This window comes from Hemitrygon akajei, chromosome 7 (assembly GCF_048418815.1).
Source record: "Hemitrygon akajei chromosome 7, sHemAka1.3, whole genome shotgun sequence".
In the NCBI taxonomy this organism is placed as follows: Eukaryota; Metazoa; Chordata; class Chondrichthyes; order Myliobatiformes; family Dasyatidae; genus Hemitrygon; species Hemitrygon akajei.
The window spans coordinates 131,789,275-131,811,498 of NC_133130.1; the positions used below are offsets into that span (position 1 = coordinate 131,789,275).

Sequence of the window (22,224 nt, forward strand, 5' to 3'; positions counted from 1 at the left end):
AACTAACCCCACTGCCCCGCTCTCTCCAACACACTGCATCACTCCCCAAAGCAACCCCACTGCCCCGCTCTCTCCAACACAGCGTGTCAGCCCCCAAACTAACCCCACTGCCCCGCTCTCTCCCCACAGCGTGTCAGCCCCCAAACTAAACCCACTGCCCCGCTCTCTCCAACACACTGCATCACTCCCAAAGCAACCCCACTGCCCCGCTCTCTCCCCACAGCGTGTCAGCCCCCAAACTAACCCCACTGCCCCGCTCTCTCCAACACACTGCATCACTCCCCAAAGCAACCCCACTGCCCCGCTCTCTCCCCACAGCGTGTCAGCCCCCAAACTAACCCCACTGCCCTGCTCTCTACCCACAGCGTGTCAGCCCCCAAACTAACCCCACTGCCCCGCTCTCTCCAACACACTGCATCACTCCCCAAAGCAACCCCACTGCCCCGCTCTCTCCAACACAGTGTGTCAGCCCCCAAACTAAACCCACTGCCCCGCTCTCTCCAACACACTGCATCACTCCCCAAAGCAACCCCACTGCCCCGCTCTCTCCAACACAGTGTGTCAGCCCCCAAACTAACCCCACTGCCCCGCTCTCTCCAACACAGTGTGTCAGCCCCCAAACTAACCTCACTGCCCCGCTCTCTCCAACACACTGCATCACTCCCCAAAGCAACCCCACTGCCCCGCTCTCTCCAACACAGTGTGTCAGCCCCCAAACTAACCCCACTGCCCCGCTCTCTCCAACACACTGCATCACTCCCCAAAGCAACTCCACTGCCCCGCTCTCTCCCCACAGCGTGTCAGCCCCCAAACTAATCCCACTGCCCCGCTCTCGCCAACACAGCGTGTCAGCCCCCAAACTAATCCCACTGCCCCGCTCTCTCCAACACACTGCATCACTCCCCAAAGCAACCCCACTGCCCCGCTCTCTCCAACACAGCGTGTCAGCCCCCAAACTAACCCCACTGCCCCGCTCTCTCCAACACACTGCATCACTCCCCAAAGCAACCCCACTGCCCAGCTCTCTCCAACACAGTGTGTCAGCCCCCAAACTAACCCCACTGCCCCGCTCTCTCCAACACACTGCATCACTCCCCAAAGCAACCCCACTGCCCCGCTCTCTCCAACACAGTGTGTCAGCCCCCAAACTAACCCCACTGCCCCGCTCTCTCCAACACACTGCATCACTCCCCAAACTAACCCCACTGCCCCGCTCTCTCCCCACAGCGTGTCAGCCCCCAAACTAACCCCACTGCCCCGCTCTCTCCCCACAGCGTGTCAGCCCCCAAACTAAACCAACTGCCCCGCTCTCTCCCCACAGCGTGTCAGCCCCCAAACTAACCTCACTGCCCCGCTCTCTCCCCACAGCGTGTCAGCCCCCAAACTAACCCCACTGCCCCGCTCTCTCCAACACAGTGTGTCAGCCCCCAAACCAACCCCACTGCCCCGCTCTCTCCAACACACTGCATCACTCCCCAAAGCAACCCCACTGCCCCGCTCTCTCCTCACAGCGTGTCAGCCCCCAAACTAACCCCACTGCCCCGCTCTCTCCCCACAGCGTGTCAGCCCCCAAACTAACCCCACTGCCCCGCTCTCGCCAACACACTGCATCACACCCCAAAGCAACCCCACTGCCCCGCTCTCTCCCCACAGCGTGTCAGCCCCAAACTAACCCCACTGCCCCGCTCTCTCCCCACAGCGTGTCAGCCCCAAACTAACCCCACTGCCCCGCTCTCTCCCCACAGCATGTCAGCCCCCAAACTAACCCCACTGCCCCGCTCTCTCCAACACACTGCATCACACCCCAAACTAACCCCACTGCCCCGCTCTCTCCAACACAGCGTGTCAGCCCCCAAACTAACCCCACTGCCCCACTCTCTCCCCACAGCGTGTCAGCCCCCAAACTAACCCCACTGCCCCGCTCTCTCCCCACAGCGTGTCAGCCCCCAAACTAACCCCACTGCCCCGCTCTCTCCAACACACTGCATCACTCCCAAAGCAACCCCACTGCCCCGCTCTCTCCCCACAGCGTGTCAGCCTCCAAACTAACCCCACTGCCCCGCTCTCTCCCCACAGCGTGTCAGCCCCCAAACTAACCCCACTGCCCCGCTCTCTCCCCACAGCGTGTCAGCCCCCAAACTAACCCCACTGCCCCGCTCTCTCCCCACAGCGTGTCAGCCCCCAAACTAACCCCACTGCCCCGCTCTCTCCAACACAGCGTGTCAGCCCCCAAACTAATCCCACTGCCCCACTCTCTCCCCACAGCGTGTCACCCCCCAAACTAACCCCACTGCCCCGCTCTCTCCCCACAGCGTGTCAGCCCCCAAACCAACCCCACTGCCCCGCTCTCTCCCCACAGCGTGTCAGCCCCCAAACTAACCCCACTGCCCCGCTCTCTCCCCACAGCGTGTCAGCCCCCAAACTAACCCCACTGCCCCGCTCTCTCCCCACAGCGTGTCAGCCCCCAAACCAACCCCACTGCCCCGCTCTCTCCCCACAGCGTGTCAGCCCCCAAACTAACCCCACTGCCCCGCTCTCTCCCCACAGCGTGTCAGCCCCCAAACTAACCCCACTGCCCCGCTCTCTCCCCACAGCGTGTCAGCCCCCAAACTAACCCCACTGCCCCGCTCTCTCCCCACAGCGTGTCAGCCCCCAAACTAACCCCACTGCCCCGCTCTCTCCCCACAGCGTGTCAGCCCCCAAACTAACCCCACTGCCCCGCTCTCTCCCCACAGCGTATCAGCCCCCAAACTAACCCCACTGCCCCGCTCTCTCCCCACAGCGTGTCAGCCCCCAAACCAACCCCACTGCCCCGCTCTCTCCCCACAGCGTGTCAGCCCCCAAACTAACCCCACTGCCCCGCTCTCTCCCCACAGCGTGTCAGCCCCCAAACTAACCCCACTGCCCCGCTCTCTCCCCACAGCGTGTCAGCCCCCAAACTAACCCCACTGCCCCGCTCTCTCCCCACAGCGTGTCAGCCCCCAAACTAACCCCACTGCCCCGCTCTCTCCAACACAGCGTGTCAGCCCCCAAACTAACCCCACTGCCCCACTCTCTCCAACACAGTGTGTCAGCCCCCAAAGCAACCCCACAGCCCCGCTCTCTCCCCACAGCGTGTCAGCCCCCAAACTAACCCCACTGCCCCGCTCTCTCCCCACAGCGTGTCAGCCCCCAAACTAACCCCACTGCCCCGCTCTCTCCAACACACTGCATCACTCCCCAAAGCAACTCCACTGACCCGCTCTCTCCAACACAGTGTGTCAGCCCCCAAACTAACCCCACTGCCCCGCTCTCTCCAACACAGTGTGTCAGCCCCCAAACTAACCCCACTGCCCCTCTCTCCAACACAGTGTGTCAGCCCCCAAAGCAACCCCACTGCCCCGCTCTCTCCAACACAGTGTGTCAGCCCCCAAAGCAACCCCACTGCCCCGCTCTCTCCAACACACTGCATCACTCCCCAAAGCAACCCCACTGCCCCGCTCTCTCCCCACAGCGTGTCAGCCTCCAAACTAACCCCACTGCCCCGCTCTCTCCCCACAGCGTGTCAGCCCCCAAACTAACCCCACTGCCCCGCTCTCTCCAACACACTGCATCACTCCCCAAAGCAACCCCACTGCCCCGCTCTCTCCCCACAGCGTGTCAGCCCCCAAACTAACCCCACTGCCCCGCTCTCTCCAACACACTGCATCACTCCCCAAAGCAACCCCACTGCCCCGCTCTCTCCCCACAGCGTGTCAGCCCCCAAACTAACCCCACTGCCCCGCTCTCTCCCCACAGCGTGTCAGCCCCCAAACTAACCCCACTGCCCCGCTCTCTCCAACACACTGCATCACTCCCCAAACCAACCCCACTGCCCCGCTCTCTCCAACACAGTGTGTCAGCCCCCAAACTAACCCCACTGCCCCGCTCTCGCCAACACAGCGTGTCAGCCCCAAACTAACCCCACTGCCCCGCTCTCTCCCCACAGCGTGTCAGCCCCCAAACTAACCCCACTGCCCCACTCTCTCCCCACAGCGTGTCAGCCCCCAAACTAACCCCACTGCCCCGCTCTCTCCAACACAGTGTGTCAGCCCCCAAACTAACCCCACTGCCCCGCTCTCTCCCCACAGCATGTCAGCCCCCAAACTAACCCCACTGCCCCGCTCTCTCCAACACAGTGTGTCAGCCCCCAAACTAACCCCACTGCCCCGCTCTCTCCCCACAGCGTGTCAGCCCCCAAACTAACCCCACTGCCCCGCTCTCTCCCCACAGCGTGTCAGCCTCCAAACTAACCCCACTGCCCCGCTCTCTCCAGCACAGCGTGTCAGCCCCCAAACTAACCCCCTGACCCGCTCCCTCCCCACAGCATGTCAGCCCCCAAACTAACCCCACTGCCCCGCTCTCTCCCCACAGCGTGTCAGCCCCCAAACTAACCCCACTGCCCCGCTCTCTCCAACACAGCGTGTCAGCCCCCAAACTAACCCCCTGACCCGCTCTCTCCCCACAGCGTGTCAGCCCCCAAACTAACCCCACTGCCCCGCTCTCTCCCCACAGCGTGTCAGCCCCCAAACTAACCCCACTGCCCCACTCTCTCCCCACAGCGTGTCAGCCCCCAAACTAACCCCACTGCCCCACTCTCTCCCCACAGCGTGTCAGCCCCCAAACTAACCCCCTGACCCGCTCTCTCCCCACAGCGTGTCAGCCCCCAAACTAACCCCACTGCCCCGCTCTCTCCCCACAGCGTGTCAGCCCCCAAACTAACCCCACTGCCCCACTCTCTCCCCACAGTGTGTCAGCCCCCAAAACAACCCCACTGCCCCGCTCTCTCCAACACAGCGTGTCAGCCCCCAAACTAACCCCACTGCCCCGCTCTCTCCCCACAGCGTGTCAGCCCCCAAACTAACCCCACTGCCCCACTCTCTCCCCACAGCGTGTCAGCCCCCAAACTAACCCCACTGCCCCGCTCTCTCCCCACAGCCTGTCAGCCCCCAAAGCAACCCCACTGCCCCGCTCTCTCCAACACAGTGTGTCAGCCCCCAAACTAAACCCACTGCCCCGCTCTCTCCCCACAGCGTGTCAGCCCCCAAACTAACCCCACTGCCCTGCTCTCTACCCACAGCGTGTCAGCCCCCAAACTAACCCCACTGCCCCGCTCTCTCCAACACACTGCATCACTCCCCAAAGCAACCCCACTGCCCCGCTCTCTCCCCACAGCGTGTCAGCCCCCAAACTAACCCCACTGCCCCGCTCTCTCCAACACAGTGTGTCAGCCCCCAAACTAACCCCACTGCCCCACTCTCTCCCCACAGCGTGTCAGCCCCCAAACTAACCCCACTGCCCCGCTCTCTCCAACACACTGCATCACTCCCCAAAGCAACCCCACTGCCCCGCTCTCTCCAACACAGCGTGTCAGCCCCCAAACTAACCCCACTGCCCCGCTCTCTCCAACACAGTGTGTCAGCCCCCAAACTAACCCCACTGCCCCACTCTCTCCCCACAGCGTGTCAGCCCCCAAACTAACCCCACTGCCCCGCTCTCTCCAACACACTGCATCACTCCCCAAAGCAACCCCACTGCCCCGCTCTCTCCAACACAGCGTGTCAGCCCCCAAACTAACCCCACTGCCCCGCTCTCTCCCCACAGCGTGTCAGCCCCCAAACTAAACCCACTGCCCCGCTCTCTCCAACACACTGCATCACTCCCAAAGCAACCCCACTGCCCCGCTCTCTCCCCACAGCGTGTCAGCCCCCAAACTAACCCCACTGCCCCGCTCTCTCCAACACACTGCATCACTCCCCAAAGCAACCCCACTGCCCCGCTCTCTCCCCACAGCGTGTCAGCCCCCAAACTAACCCCACTGCCCTGCTCTCTACCCACAGCGTGTCAGCCCCCAAACTAACCCCACTGCCCCGCTCTCTCCAACACACTGCATCACTCCCCAAAGCAACCCCACTGCCCCGCTCTCTCCAACACAGTGTGTCAGCCCCCAAACTAAACCCACTGCCCCGCTCTCTCCAACACACTGCATCACTCCCCAAAGCAACCCCACTGCCCCGCTCTCTCCAACACAGTGTGTCAGCCCCCAAACTAACCCCACTGCCCCGCTCTCTCCAACACAGTGTGTCAGCCCCCAAACTAACCTCACTGCCCCGCTCTCTCCAACACACTGCATCACTCCCCAAAGCAACCCCACTGCCCCGCTCTCTCCAACACAGTGTGTCAGCCCCCAAACTAACCCCACTGCCCCGCTCTCTCCAACACACTGCATCACTCCCCAAAGCAACTCCACTGCCCCGCTCTCTCCCCACAGCGTGTCAGCCCCCAAACTAATCCCACTGCCCCGCTCTCGCCAACACAGCGTGTCAGCCCCCAAACTAATCCCACTGCCCCGCTCTCTCCAACACACTGCATCACTCCCCAAAGCAACCCCACTGCCCCGCTCTCTCCAACACAGCGTGTCAGCCCCCAAACTAACCCCACTGCCCCGCTCTCTCCAACACACTGCATCACTCCCCAAAGCAACCCCACTGCCCAGCTCTCTCCAACACAGTGTGTCAGCCCCCAAACTAACCCCACTGCCCCGCTCTCTCCAACACACTGCATCACTCCCCAAAGCAACCCCACTGCCCCGCTCTCTCCAACACAGTGTGTCAGCCCCCAAACTAACCCCACTGCCCCGCTCTCTCCAACACACTGCATCACTCCCCAAACTAACCCCACTGCCCCGCTCTCTCCCCACAGCGTGTCAGCCCCCAAACTAACCCCACTGCCCCGCTCTCTCCCCACAGCGTGTCAGCCCCCAAACTAAACCAACTGCCCCGCTCTCTCCCCACAGCGTGTCAGCCCCCAAACTAACCTCACTGCCCCGCTCTCTCCCCACAGCGTGTCAGCCCCCAAACTAACCCCACTGCCCCGCTCTCTCCAACACAGTGTGTCAGCCCCCAAACCAACCCCACTGCCCCGCTCTCTCCAACACACTGCATCACTCCCCAAAGCAACCCCACTGCCCCGCTCTCTCCTCACAGCGTGTCAGCCCCCAAACTAACCCCACTGCCCCGCTCTCTCCCCACAGCGTGTCAGCCCCCAAACTAACCCCACTGCCCCGCTCTCGCCAACACACTGCAACACACCCCAAAGCAACCCCACTGCCCCGCTCTCTCCCCACAGCGTGTCAGCCCCAAACTAACCCCACTGCCCCGCTCTCTCCCCACAGCGTGTCAGCCCCAAACTAACCCCACTGCCCCGCTCTCTCCCCACAGCGTGTCAGCCCCCAAACTAACCCCACTGCCCCGCTCTCTCCAACACACTGCATCACACCCCAAACTAACCCCACTGCCCCGCTCTCTCCAACACAGCGTGTCAGCCCCCAAACTAACCCCACTGCCCCACTCTCTCCCCACAGCGTGTCAGCCCCCAAACTAACCCCACTGCCCCGCTCTCTCCCCACAGCGTGTCAGCCCCCAAACTAACCCCACTGCCCCGCTCTCTCCAACACACTGCATCACTCCCAAAGCAACCCCACTGCCCCGCTCTCTCCCCACAGCGTGTCAGCCTCCAAACTAACCCCACTGCCCCGCTCTCTCCCCACAGCGTGTCAGCCCCCAAACTAACCCCACTGCCCCGCTCTCTCCCCACAGCGTGTCAGCCCCCAAACTAACCCCACTGCCCCGCTCTCTCCCCACAGCGTGTCAGCCCCCAAACTAACCCCACTGCCCCGCTCTCTCCAACACAGCGTGTCAGCCCCCAAACTAATCCCACTGCCCCACTCTCTCCCCACAGCGTGTCACCCCCCAAACTAACCCCACTGCCCCGCTCTCTCCCCACAGCGTGTCAGCCCCCAAACCAACCCCACTGCCCCGCTCTCTCCCCACAGCGTGTCAGCCCCCAAACTAACCCCACTGCCCCGCTCTCTCCCCACAGCGTGTCAGCCCCCAAACTAACCCCACTGCCCCGCTCTCTCCCCACAGCGTGTCAGCCCCCAAACCAACCCCACTGCCCCGCTCTCTCCCCACAGCGTGTCAGCCCCCAAACTAACCCCACTGCCCCGCTCTCTCCCCACAGCGTGTCAGCCCCCAAACTAACCCCACTGCCCCGCTCTCTCCCCACAGCGTGTCAGCCCCCAAACTAACCCCACTGCCCCGCTCTCTCCCCACAGCGTGTCAGCCCCCAAACTAACCCCACTGCCCTGCTCTCTCCCCACAGCGTGTCAGCCCCCAAACTAACCCCACTGCCCCGCTCTCTCCCCACAGCGTGTCAGCCCCCAAACTAACCCCACTGCCCCGCTCTCTCCCCACAGCGTGTCAGCCCCCAAACCAACCCCACTGCCCCGCTCTCTCCCCACAGCGTGTCAGCCCCCAAACTAACCCCACTGCCCCGCTCTCTCCCCACAGCGTGTCAGCCCCCAAACTAACGCCACTGCCCCGCTCTCTCCCCACAGCGTGTCAGCCCCCAAACTAACCCCACTGCCCCGCTCTCTCCCCACAGCGTGTCAGCCCCCAAACTAACCCCACTGCCCCGCTCTCTCCAACACAGCGTGTCAGCCCCCAAACTAACCCCACTGCCCCACTCTCTCCAACACAGTGTGTCAGCCCCCAAAGCAACCCCACTGCCCCGCTCTCTCCCCACAGCGTGTCAGCCCCCAAACCAACCCCACTGCCCCGCTCTCTCCCCACAGCGTGTCAGCCCCCAAACTAACCCCACTGCCCCGCTCTCTCCAACACACTGCATCACTCCCCAAAGCAACTCCACTGACCCGCTCTCTCCAACACAGTGTGTCAGCCCCCAAACTAACCCCACTGCCCCGCTCTCTCCAACACAGTGTGTCAGCCCCCAAACTAACCCCACTGCCCCTCTCTCCAACACAGTGTGTCAGCCCCCAAAGCAACCCCACTGCCCCGCTCTCTCCAACACAGTATGTCAGCCCCCAAAGCAACCCCACTGCCCCGCTCTCTCCAACACACTGCATCACTCCCCAAAGCAACCCCACTGCCCCGCTCTCTCCCCACAGCGTGTCAGCCTCCAAACTAACCCCACTGCCCCGCTCTCTCCCCACAGCGTGTCAGCCCCCAAACTAACCCCACTGCCCCGCTCTCTCCAACACACTGCATCACTCCCCAAAGCAACCCCACTGCCCCGCTCTCTCCCCACAGCGTGTCAGCCCCCAAACTAACCCCACTGCCCCGCTCTCTCCAACACACTGCATCACTCCCCAAAGCAACCCCACTGCCCCGCTCTCTCCCCACAGCGTGTCAGCCCCCAAACTAACCCCACTGCCCCGCTCTCTCCCCACAGCGTGTCAGCCCCCAAACTAACCCCACTGCCCCGCTCTCTCCAACACACTGCATCACTCCCCAAACCAACCCCACTGCCCCGCTCTCTCCAATACAGTGTGTCAGCCCCCAAACTAACCCCACTGCCCCGCTCTCGCCAACACAGCGTGTCAGCCCCAAACTAACCCCACTACCCCGCTCTCTCCCCACAGCGTGTCAGCCCCCAAACTAACCCCACTGCCCCACTCTCTCCCCACAGCGTGTCAGCCCCCAAACTAACCCCACTGCCCCGCTCTCTCCCCACAGCGTGTCAGCCCCCAAACTAACCCCACTGCCCCACTCTCTCCCCACAGCGTGTCAGCCCCCAAACTAACCCCACTGCCCCACTCTCTCCCCACAGCGTGTCAGCCCCCAAACTAACCCCACTGCCCCGCTCTCACCAACACAGCGTGTCAGCCCCAAACTAACCCCACTGCCCCGCTCTCTCCCCACAGCGTGTCAGCCCCCAAACTAACCCCACTGCCCCACTCTCTCCCCACAGCGTGTCAGCCCCCAAACTAACCCCACTGCCCCGCTCTCTCCCCACAGCGTGTCAGCCCCCAAACTAACCCCACTGCCCCGCTCTCTCCCCACAGCGTGTCAGCCCCCAAACTAACCCCACTGCCCCGCTCTCTCCAACACACTGCATCACTCCCCAAAGCAACCCCACTGCCCCGCTCTCTCCCCACAGCGTGTCAGCCCCCAAACTAACCCCACTGCCCCGCTCTCTCCAACACACTGCATCACTCCCCAAAGCAACCCCACTGCCCCGCTCTCTCCCCACAGTGTGTCAGCCCCCAAACTAACCCCACTGCCCCGCTCTCTACCCACAGCGTGTCAGCCCCCAAACTAACCCCACTGCCCCGCTCTCTCCAACACAGCGTGTCAGCCCCCAAACTAACCCCACTGCCCCGCTCTCTCCCCACAGCGTGTCAGCCCCCAAACTAACCCCACTGCCCCGCTCTCTCCCCACAGCGTGTCAGCCCCCAAACTAACCCCACTGCCCCGCTCTCTCCCCACAGCGAGTCAGCCCCCAAACTAACCCCACTGCCCCGCTCTCTCCAACACACTGCATCACTCCCCAAAGCAACCCCACTGCCCCGCTCTCTCCAACACAGTGTGTCAGCCCCCAAACTAACCCCACTGCCCCGCTCTCTCCAACACACTGCATCACTCCCCAAAGCAACCCCACTGCCCCGCTCTCTCCAACACAGCGTGTCAGCCCCCAAACTAACCCCACTGCCCCGCTCTCTCCCCACAGCGTGTCAGCCCCCAAACTAACCCCACTGCCCCACTCTCTCCCCACAGCGTGTCAGCCCCCAAACTAACCCCACTGCCCCGCTCTCGCCAACACAGCGTGTCAGCCCCCAAACTAACCCCACTGCCCCGCTCTCTCCCCACAGCGTGTCAGCCCCCAAACTAACCCCACTGCCCCGCTCTCTACCCACAGCGTGTCAGCCCCCAAACTAACCCCACTGCCCCACTCTCTCCCCACAGCGTGTCAGCCCCCAAACTAACCCCACTGCCCCGCTCTCTCCAACACACTGCATCACTCCCCAAAGCAACCCCACTGCCCCGCTCTCTCCCCACAGCGTGTCAGCCCCCAAACTAACCCCACTGCCCCGCTCTCTACCCACAGCGTGTCAGCCCCCAAACTAACCCCACTGCCCCACTCTCTCCCCACAGCGTGTCACCCCCAAACTAACCCCACTGCCCCGCTCTCTCCAACACACTGCATCACTCCCCAAAGCAACCCCACTGCCCCGCTCTCTCCCCACAGCGTGTCAGCCTCCAAACTAACCCCACTGCCCCGCTCTCTCCAACACACTGCATCACTCCCCAAAGCAACCCCACTGCCCCGCTCTCTCCAACACAGTGTGTCAGCCCCCAAACTAACCCCACTGCCCCGCTCTCTCCAACACAGTGTGTCAGCCCCCAAACTAACCCCACTGCCCCGCTCTCTCCCCACAGCGTGTCAGCCCCCAAACTAACCCCACTGCCCCGCTCTCTCCAACACACTGCATCACTCCCCAAAGCAACCCCACTGCCCCGCTCTCTCCAACACAGTGTGTCAGCCCCCAAACTAACCCCACTGCCCCGCTCTCTCCAACACAGTGTGTCAGCCCCCAAACTAACCCCACTGCCCCGCTCTCTCCAACACACTGCATCACTCCCCAAAGCAACCCCACTGCCCCGCTCTCTCCCCACAGCGTGTCAGCCTCCAAACTAACCCCACTGCCCCGCTCTCTCCCCACAGAGTGTCAGCCCCCAAACTAACCCCACTGCCCCGCTCTCTCCCCACAGCGTGTCAGCCCCCAAACTAACCCCACTGCCCCGCTCTCGCCAACACAGCGTGTCAGCCCCAAACTAACCCCACTGCCCCGCTCTCTCCCCACAGCGTGTCAGCCCCCAAACTAACCCCACTGCCCCGCTCTCTCCAACACACTGCATCACTCCCCAAAGCAACCCCACTGCCCCGCTCTCTCCCCACAGCGTGTCAGCCCCCAAACTAACCCCACTGCCCCGCTCTCTCCCCACAGCGTGTCAGCCCCCAAACTAACCCCACTGCCCCGCTCTCTCCCCACAGCGTGTCAGCCCCCAAACTAACCCCACTGCCCCGCTCTCTCCCCACAGCGTGTCAGCCCCCAAACTAACCCCACTGCCCCGCTCTCTCCAACACACTGCATCACTCCCCAAAGCAACCCCACTGCCCCGCTCTCTCCCCACAGCATGTCAGCCCCCAAACTAACCCCACTGCCCCGCTCTCTCCAACACAGTGTGTCAGCCCCCAAACTAACCCCACTGCCCCGCTCTCTCCCCACAGCATGTCAGCCCCCAAACTAACCCCACTGCCCCGCTCTCTCCAACACAGTGTGTCAGCCCCCAAACTAACCCCACCTCCCCGCTCTCTCCCCACAGCGTGTCAGCCTCCAAACTAACCCCACTGCCCCGCTCTCTCCCCACAGCGTGTCAGCCTCCAAACTAATCCCACTGCCCCGCTCTCTCCAACACAGTGTGTCAGCCCCCAAACTAACCCCACTGCCCCGCTCTCTCCAACACAGTGTGTCAGCCCCCAAACTAACCCCACTGCCCCGCTCTCTCCAACACACTGCATCACTCCCCAAAGCAACCCCACTGCCCCGCTCTCTCCCCACAGCATGTCAGCCCCCAAACTAACCCCACTGCCCCGCTCTCTCCAACACAGTGTGTCAGCCCCCAAACTAACCCCACTGCCCCGCTCTCTCCCCACAGCATGTCAGCCCCCAAACTAACCCCACTGCCCCGCTCTCTCCAACACAGTGTGTCAGCTCCCAAACTAACCCCACTGCCCCGCTCTCTCCCCACAGCGTGTCAGCCTCCAAACTAACCCCACTGCCCCGCTCTCTCCCCACAGCGTGTCAGCCCCCAAACTAACCCCACTGCCCCGCTCTCTCCAACACACTGCATCACTCCCCAAAGCAACCCCACTGCCCCGCTCTCTCCAACACAGCGTGTCAGCCCCCAAACTAACCCCCTGACCCGCTCTCTCCCCACAGCATGTCAGCCCCCAAACTAACCCCACTGCCCCGCTCTCTCCCCACAGCGTGTCAGCCCCCAAACTAAACCCACTGCCCCGCTCTCTCCAACACAGCGTGTCAGCCCCCAAACTAACCCCCTGACCCGCTCTCTCCCCACAGCGTGTCAGCCCCCAAACTAACCCCACTGCCCCGCTCTCTCCCCACAGCGTGTCAGCCCCCAAACTAACCCCACTGCCCCGCTCTCTCCCCACAGCGTGTCAGCCCCCAAACTAACCCCACTGCCCCGCTCTCTCCCCACAGCGTGTCAGCCCCCAAACTAACCCCACTGCCCCGCTCTCTCCCCACAGCGTGTCAGCCCCCAAACTAACCCCACTGCCCCGCTCTCTCCCCACAGCATGTCAGCCCCCAAACTAACCCCACTGCCCCGCTCTCTCCAACACAGCGTGTCAGCCCCCAAACTATCCCCACTGCCCCGCTCTCTCCCCACAGCATGTCAGCCCCCAAACTAACCCCACTGCCCCGCTCTCTCCAACACAGTGTGTCAGCCCCCAAACTAAACCCACTGCCCCGCTCTCTCCCCACAGCGTGTCAGCCCCCAAACTAACCCCACTGCCCTGCTCTCTACCCACAGCGTGTCAGCCCCCAAACTAACCCCACTGCCCTGCTCTCTCCCCACAGCGAGTCAGCCCCCAAACTAACCCCACTGCCCCGCTCTCTCCAACACACTGCATCACTCCCCAAAGCAACCCCACTGCCCCGCTCTCTCCAACACACTGCATCACTCCCCAAACTAACCCCACTGCCCCGCTCTCTCCAACACACTGCATCACTCCCCAAAGCAACCCCACTGCCCCGCTCTCTCCAACACAGTGTGTCAGCCCCCAAACTAACCCCACTGCCCCGCTCTCTCCAACACAGTGTGTCAGCCCCCAAACTAACCCCACTGCCCCGCTCTCTCCAACACACTGCATCACTCCCCAAAGCAACTCCACTGCCCCGCTCTCTCCAACACAGTGTGTCAGCCCCCAAACTAACCCCACTGCCCCGCTCTCGCCAACACAGCGTGTCAGCCCCCAAACTAACCCCACTGCCCCGCTCTCTCCCCACAGCGTGTCAGCCCCCAAACTAATCCCACTGCCCCGCTCTCGCCAACACAGCGTGTCAGCCCCCAAACTAATCCCACTGCCCCGCTCTCTCCCCACAGCGTGTCAGCCCCCAAACTAACCCCACTGCCCCGCTCTCTCCAACACACTGCATCACTCCCCAAAGCAACCCCACTGCCCAGCTCTCTCCAACACACTGCATCACTCCCCAAAGCAACCCCACTGCCCAGCTCTCTCCAACACACTGCATCACTCCCCAAAGCAACCCCACTGCCCCGCTCTCTCCAACACAGTGTGTCAGCCCCCAAACTAACCCCACTGCCCCGCTCTCTCCAACACACTGCATCACTCCCCAAAGCAACCCCACTGCCCAGCTCTCTCCAACACACTGCATCACTCCCCAAAGCAACCCCACTGCCCCGCTCTCTCCAACACAGTGTGTCAGCCCCCAAACTAACCCCACTGCCCCGCTCTCTCCAACACACTGCATCACTCCCCAAAGCAACCCCACTGCCCCGCTCTCTCCAACACAGTGTGTCAGCCCCCAAACTAACCCCACTGCCCCGCTCTCTCCAACACAGTGTGTCAGCCCCCAAACTAACCCCACTGCCCCGCTCTCTCCAACACACTGCATCACTCCCCAAAGCAACTCCACTGCCCCGCTCTCTCCCCACAGCGTGTCAGCCCCCAAACTAATCCCACTGCCCCGCTCTCGCCAACACAGCGTGTCAGCCCCCAAACTAATCCCACTGCCCCGCTCTCTCCAACACACTGCATCACTCCCCAAAGCAACCCCACTGCCCAGCTCTCTCCAACACACTGCATCACTCCCCAAAGCAACCCCACTGCCCAGCTCTCTCCAACACACTGCATCACTCCCCAAAGCAACCCCACTGCCCCGCTCTCTCCAACACAGTGTGTCAGCCCCCAAACTAACCCCACTGCCCCGCTCTCTCCAACACACTGCATCACTCCCCAAACTAACCCCACTGCCCCGCTCTCTCCCCACAGCGTGTCAGCCCCCAAACTAACCCCACTGCCCCGCTCTCTCCCCACAGCGTGTCAGCCCCCAAACTAACCCCACTGCCCCGCTCTCTCCCCACAGCGTGTCAGCCCCCAAACTAACCTCACTGCCCCGCTCTCTCCCCACAGCGTGTCAGCCCCCAAACTAACCCCACTGCCCCGCTCTCTCCCCACAGCGTGTCAGCCCCCAAACTAACCCCACTGCCCCGCTCTCGCCAACACACTGCATCACACCCCAAAGCAACCCCACTGCCCCGCTCTCTCCCCACAGCGTGTCAGCCCCCAAACTAACCCCACTGCCCCGCTCTCTCCAACACACTGCATCACTCCCCAAAGCAACCCCACTGCCCCGCTCTCTCCCCACAGCGTGTCAGCCCCCAAACTAACCCCACTGCCCCGCTCTCTCCCCACAGCGTGTCAGCCCCCAAACTAACCCCACTGCCCCGCTCTCTCCCCACAGCGTGTCAGCCCCAAACTAACCCCACTGCCCCGCTCTCTCCCCACAGCGTGTCAGCCCCCAAACTAACCCCACTGCCCCGCTCTCGCCAACACACTGCATCACACCCCAAAGCAACCCCACTGCCCCGCTCTCTCCCCACAGCGTGTCAGCCCCCAAACTAACCCCACTGCCCCGCTCTCTCCAACACACTGCATCACTCCCCAAAGCAACCCCACTGCCCCGCTCTCTCCCCACAGCGTGTCAGCCCCCAAACTAACCCCACTGCCCCGCTCTCTCCCCACAGCGTGTCAGCCCCCAAACTAACCCCACTGCCCCGCTCTCGCCAACACACTGCATCACACCCCAAAGCAACCCCACTGCCCCGCTCTCTCCCCACAGCGTGTCAGCCCCAAACTAACCCCACTGCCCCGCTCTCTCCCCACAGCGTGTCAGCCCCAAACTAACCCCACTGCCCCGCTCTCTCCCCACAGCGTGTCAGCCCCCAAACTAACCCCACTGCCCCGCTCTCTCCAACACACTGCATCACTCCCCAAAGCAACCCCACTGCCCCGCTCTCTCCAACACAGTGTGTCAGCCCCCAAACTAACCCCACTGCCCCGCTCTCTCCAACACACTGCATCACTCCCCAAAGCAACTCCACTGACACGCTCTCTCCAACACAGTGTGTCAGCCCCCAAACTAACCCCACTGCCCCACTCTCTCCAACACAGCGTGTCAGCCCCCAAACTAACCCCACTGCCCCACTCTCTCCCCACAGCGTGTCAGCCCCCAAACTAACCCCACTGCCCCGCTCTCTCCAACACACTGCATCACTCCCAAAGCAACCCCACTGCCCCGCTCTCTCCCCACAGCGTGTCAGCCTCCAAACTAACCCCACTGCCCCGCTCTCTCCCCACAGCGTGTCAGCCCCCAAACTAACCCCACTGCCCCGCTCTCTCCAACACACTGCATCACTCCCAAAGCAACCCCACTGCCCCGCTCTCTCCCCACAGCGTGTCAGCCCCCAAACTAACCCCACTGCCCCGCTCTCTCCAACACACTGCATCACTCCCAAAGCAACCCCACTGCCCCGCTCTCTCCCCACAGTGTGTCAGCCCCCAAACTAACCCCACTGCCCCGCTCTCTCCAACACACTGCATCACTCTTCAAACTAACCCCACTGCCCCGCTCTCTCCAACACAGCGTGTCAGCCCCCAAACTAACCCCACTGCCCCGCTCTCTCCCCACAGCGTGTCAGCCCCCAAACTAACCCCACTGCCCCGCTCTCTCCTCACAGCGTGTCAGCCCCCAAACTAACCCCACTGCCCCGCTCTCTCCAACACACTGCATCACTCCCAAAGCAACCCCACTGCCCCGCTCTCTCCCCACAGTGTGTCAGCCCCCAAACTAACCCCACTGCCCCGCTCTCTCCAACACACTGCATCACTCCCAAAGCAACCCCACTGCCCCGCTCTCTCCCCACAGTGTGTCAGCCCCCAAACTAACCCCACTGCCCCGCTCTCTCCAACACACTGCATCACTCCCAAAGCAACCCCACTGACCCGCTCTCTCCCCACAGCGTGTCAGCCCCAAACTAACCCCACTGCCCCGCTCTCTCCCCACAGCGTGTCAGCCCTCAAACTAACCCCACTGCCCCACTCTCGCCAACACACTGCATCACTCCCCAAAGCAACCCCACTGCCCCGCTCTCTCCCCACAGTGTGTCAGCCCCCAAACTAACCCCACTGCCCCGCTCTCTCCCCACAGCGTGTCAGCCCCCAAACTAACCCCACTGCCCCGCTCTCTCCCCACAGCGTGTCAGCCCCAAACTAACCCCACTGCCCCACTCTCTCCAACACACTGCATCACTCCCCAAAGCAACCCCACTGCCCCGCTCTCTCCAACACAGTGTGTCAGCCCCCAAACTAACCCCACTGCCCCGCTCTCTCCAACACACTGCATCACTCCCCAAAGCAACCCCACTGCCCCGCTCTCTCCCCACAGCGTGTCAGCCCCCAAACTAACCCCACTGCCCCGCTCTCTCCCCACAGCGTGTCAGCCCCCAAACTAACCCCACTGCCCCGCTCTCTCACCACAGCGTGTCAGCCCCCAAACTAACCCCACTGCCCCGCTCTCTCCCCACAGCGTGTCAGCCCCCAAACTAACCCCACTGCCCCGCTCTCTCCCCACAGCGTGTCAGCCCCCAAACTAACCCCACTGCCCCGCTCTCTCCCCACAGCGTGTCAGCCCCCAAACTAACCCCACTGCCCCGCTCTCTCCAACACAGTGTGTCAGCCCCCAAACTAACCCCACTGCCCCGCTCTCTCCAACACACTGCATCACTCCCCAAAGCAACCCCACTGCCCCGCTCTCTCCCCACAGTGTGTCAGCCCCCAAACTAACCCCACTGCCCCGCTCTCTCCAACACACTGCATCACTCCCCAAAGCAACCCCACTGCCCCGCTCTCTCCAACACAGTGTGTCAGCCCCCAAACTAACCCCACTGCCCCGCTCTCTCCAACACAGTGTGTCAGCCCCCAAAGCAACCCCACTGCCCCGCTCTCTCCAACACAGTGTGTCAGCCCGCAAACTAACCCCACTGCCCCGCTCTCTCCAACACAGTGTGTCAGCCCCCAAAGCAACCCCACTGCCCCGCTCTCTCCAACACAGTGTGTCAGCCCCCAAACTAACCCCACTGCCCCGCTCTCTCCAACACAGTGTGTCAGCCCCCAAACTAACCCCACTGCCCCGCTCTCTCCAACACAGTGTGTCAGCCCCCAAAGCAACCCCACTGCCCCGCTCTCTCCAACACACTGCATCACTCCCCAAAGCAACCCCACTGCCCAGCTCTCTCCAACACAGTGTGTCAGCCCCCAAACTAACCCCACTGCCCCGCTCTCTCCAACACAGTGTGTCAGCCCCCAAAGCAACCCCACTGCCCCGCTCTCTCCAACACAGTGTGTCAGCCCCCAAACTAACCCCACTGCCCCGCTCTCTCCAACACAGTGTGTCAGCCCCCAAACTAACCCCACTGCCCCGCTCTCTCCAACACAGTGTGTCAGCCCCCAAACTAACCCCACTGCCCCGCTCTCTCCAACACACTGCATCACTCCCCAAAGCAACCCCACTGCCCCGCTCTCTCCAACACAGTGTGTCAGCCCCCAAACTAACCCCACTGCCCCACTCTCTCCAACACACTGCATCACTCCCAAAGCAACCCCACTGACCCGCTCTCTCCCCACAGCGTGTCAGCCCCCAAACTAACCCCACTGCCCCGCTCTCTCCCCACAGCGTGTCAGCCCCAAACTAACCCCACTGCCCCGCTCTCTCCCCACAGCATGTCATCCCCAAACTAACCCCACTGCCCCGCTCTCTCCCCACAGCGTGTCACCCCCCAAACTAACCCCACTGCCCCGCTCTCTCCAACACACTGCATCACTCCCCAAAGCAACTCCACTGCCCCGCTCTCTCCCCACAGCGTGTCAGCCCCAAACTAACCCCACTGCCCCGCTCTCTCCCCACAGCGTGTCAGCCCCAAACTAACCCCACTGCCCCGCTCTCTCCAACACACTGCATCACTCCCCAAAGCAACCCCACTGCCCCGCTCTCTCCGCACAGCGTGTCAGCCCCAAACTAACCCCACTGCCCCGCTCTCTCCAACAGACTGCATCACTCCCCAAAGCAACCCCACTGCCCCGCTCTCTCCCCACAGCGTGTCAGCCCCCAAACCAACCCCACTGCCCCGCTCTCTCCCCACAGTGTGTCAGCCCCCAAACTAACCCCACTGCCCTGCTCTCTCCCCACATCGTGTCAGCCCCCAAACTAACCCCACTGCCCCGCTCTCTCCAACACAGTGTGTCAGCCCCCAAACTAACCCCACTGCCCTGCTCTCTCCAACACAGCGTGTCAGCCCCCAAACTAACCCCCTGACCCGCGCTTTCTGTACTTGGAGGTAGTTTCCAGCGAACGTTCGCAATCTCCAACTACCCTGGGAATAATTTCCCGTCACCCAGCGAATGGGTGTAACTGTCCGAACTGTCTGAGTAGCCAAGACGGGGGAGTTGGTGGGGTGGGGTGGTGAAGTACCCTTCCCCTCCCAATCCCTCTCGCCCTCTCCCTCTACCCCTTCCCTCCATCGGATCTTCCCCTCTCCCTCTCACCTGCCAGCCCCGGCTCCTGGCCGCCGACCTGTGGAGACGAGACGCAGCTCTCAGCCGAGCAGTTGCGGGGTCCGTCCCCGCCGCCCGTCCCTCTCCCGCTCCAAGTTCCCCGAAGCAATGACAGGAGGAGGAGGGGGAGCTGGACAGCCCGGGGGCCGCTCATCGTCCGAATCCCGGTCCACACTCCCCGAACCCCGAGTGCTCGCTTCCCGCAGCAGTACCAACTCTCTCCGCTCTCGGCGGGACGTCCCGGCTGCCGATCGGATCGGCCGCCTGGTTCTATCGGTTCCAGATGTGACGGTCGGACCCTCCCACTGTTCCAGCTGTGGACCAGACTCGTACTCCCTCCCCCCCCCCCAGTCTTCCTCATCCCACCCTCAATCCCCCCTTCACCCCTCCCTCATCCCTCTCAATCCCTCCCCTCACCCCTCAGTCTTCCTCATCCCTCACTCCCTCCCTCAATCCCTCCCTTCCCTCATTCTTCCCCTCGCCCCTCCTTCAGTCTTCATCCCTCCCTCAATCCCTCAGTCTTCCTCATACCACCCTCAATCCCTCCCTTCACCCCTCCCTCATCCCACCCTCAATCCCTCCCTTCACCCCTCCCTCATCCCTCTCAATCCCTCCCCTCACCCCTCAGTCTTCCTCATCCCTCACTCCCTCCCTCAATCCCTCCCTTCCCTCATTCTTCCCCTCGCCCCTCCTTCAGTCTTCATCCCTCCCTCAATCCCTCAGTCTTCCTCATCCCACCCTCAATCCCTCCCTTCACCGCTCCCTCATCCCTCTCAATCCCTCCCCTCACCTCTCAGTCTTCCTCATCCCCCACTCCCTCACTCCCTCCCTCAATCCCTCCCTCACCCCTCAGTCTTCCTCATCCCACCCTCAATCCCTCACCACCCCTCCCTCATCCCTCACTCCCTCCCTCAATCCCTCCCTTCCCTCATTCTTCCCCTCGCCCCTCCTTCAGTCTTCTTCATCCCTCCCTCAATCCCTCAGTCTTCCTCATCCCACCCTCAATCCCTCACTTTCTCCCTCATCCCTCACTCCCTCCCTTCCCTCATTCTTCCCCTCGCCCCTCCTTCAGTCTTCTTCATCCCTCCCTCAATCCCTCAGTCTTCCTCATCCCACCCTCAATCCCTCCCTCACCCCTCAGTCTTCCTTATCCCACCCTCAATCCCCCCTTCACCCCTCCCTCCCTGACCCAGTCTTCCTCATCCCACCCTCAATCCCTCCCTTCACCCCTCCCTCATCCCTCTCAATCCCTCCCCTCACCCCTCAGTCTTCCTCATCCCTCACTCCCTCCCTCAATCCCTCCCTTCCCTCATTCTTCCCCTCGCCCCTCCTTCAGTCTTCATCCCTCCCTCAATCCCTGTCTTCCTCATCCCACCCTCAATCCCTCCCTTCACCCCTCCCTCATCCCTCTCAATCCCTCCCTTCACCCCTCCCTCATTCCCTCCCTTCACCCCTCCCTCATCCCTCTCCTCACCCCTCAGTCTTATCCCTCACTCCCTCCATCAATCCCTCCCTTCCCTCATTCTTCCCCTCGCCCCTCCTTCAGTCTTCATCCCTTCCTCAATCCCTCAGTCTTCCTCATCCCACCCTCAATCCCTCCCTTCACCCCTCCCTCATCCCTCTCAATCCCTCCCCTCACCTCTCAGTCTTCCTCATCCCTCACTCCCTCCCTCACCCCTCAGTCTTCCTCATCCCACCCTCAATCCCTCACTTCACCCCTCCCTCATCCCTCACTCCCTCCCTCAATCCCTCCCTTCCCTCATTCTTCCCCTCGCCCCTCCTTCAGACTTCTTCATCCCTCCCTCAATCCCTCAGTCTTCTTCATCCCACCCTCAATCCCTCACTCCCTCCCTTCCCTCATTCTTCCCCTCGCCCCTCCTTCAGTCTTCATCCCTCCCTCAATCCCTCAGTCTTCCTCATCCCACCCTCAATCCCTCCCTCACCCCTCAGTCTTCCTCATCCCACCCTCAATCCCTCCCTCACCCCTCAGTCTTCCTCATCCCACCCTCAATCCCCCTTCACCCCTCCCTCCCTCACCCAGTCTTCCTCATCCCACCCTCAATCCCTCCCTACCCGTCAGTCTTTCTCATCCCACCCTCAATCCCTGCCTCACCCCTGTCTTCCTCATCCCACCCTCAATCCCTCCCTTCACCCCACCCTCAATCCCTCCCTCACCCCTCAGTCTTCCTCATCCCACCCTCAATCCCTCCCTTCACCCCACCCTCAATCCCTCCCTCAGTCTTCCTCATCCCACCCTCAATCTCTCCCTCACCCCTCAGTCTTCCTCATCCCACCCTCAATCTCTCCCTCACCCCTCATTCTTCCTCATCCCACCCTCAATCCCTCCCTCACCCCTCAGTCTTCCTCATCCCACCCTCAATCCCTCCCTCACCCCTCAGTCTTCCTCATCCCACCCTCAATCCCTCCCAGTCTTCCTCATCCCACCCTCAATCCCTCCCTCACCCTTCATTCTTCCTCATCCCACCCTCACTCCCTCCCTCAATCCTTCCCTCAGTCATTCTTCACACCTCCCTCAATCCCTCCCCTCATCTCTCCCTCAATCCCTCCATTCACCCATCTTCAATCCTCCCCACCCTCAACCTCCCCTTCAATCTTTCCTTCACTTGATCCCTCCCTCAAACCTTCCCCTCATCTCCTCCCTCAGTCCTCCCCACACTATCTCCC

General features: G+C 62.4%; 1 protein-coding gene across 1 annotated transcript in view; it reads right to left on the minus strand.

Annotated features, from left to right (window-relative positions):
- The window catches only part of adgrd1 (adhesion G protein-coupled receptor D1), a 145,623-nt gene extending 125,792 nt beyond the window's left edge, over positions 1–19,831 (minus strand). Inside the window, exon 1 of the mRNA XM_073050279.1 lies at positions 19,531–19,831. Within this exon, the coding sequence (XP_072906380.1) occupies positions 19,531–19,693 (163 nt within the window). The 5' untranslated portion in view covers positions 19,694–19,831. The remainder of the gene's footprint in view (positions 1–19,530) is intronic.
- Between the last annotated feature and the right edge of the window lie 2,393 nt (positions 19,832–22,224).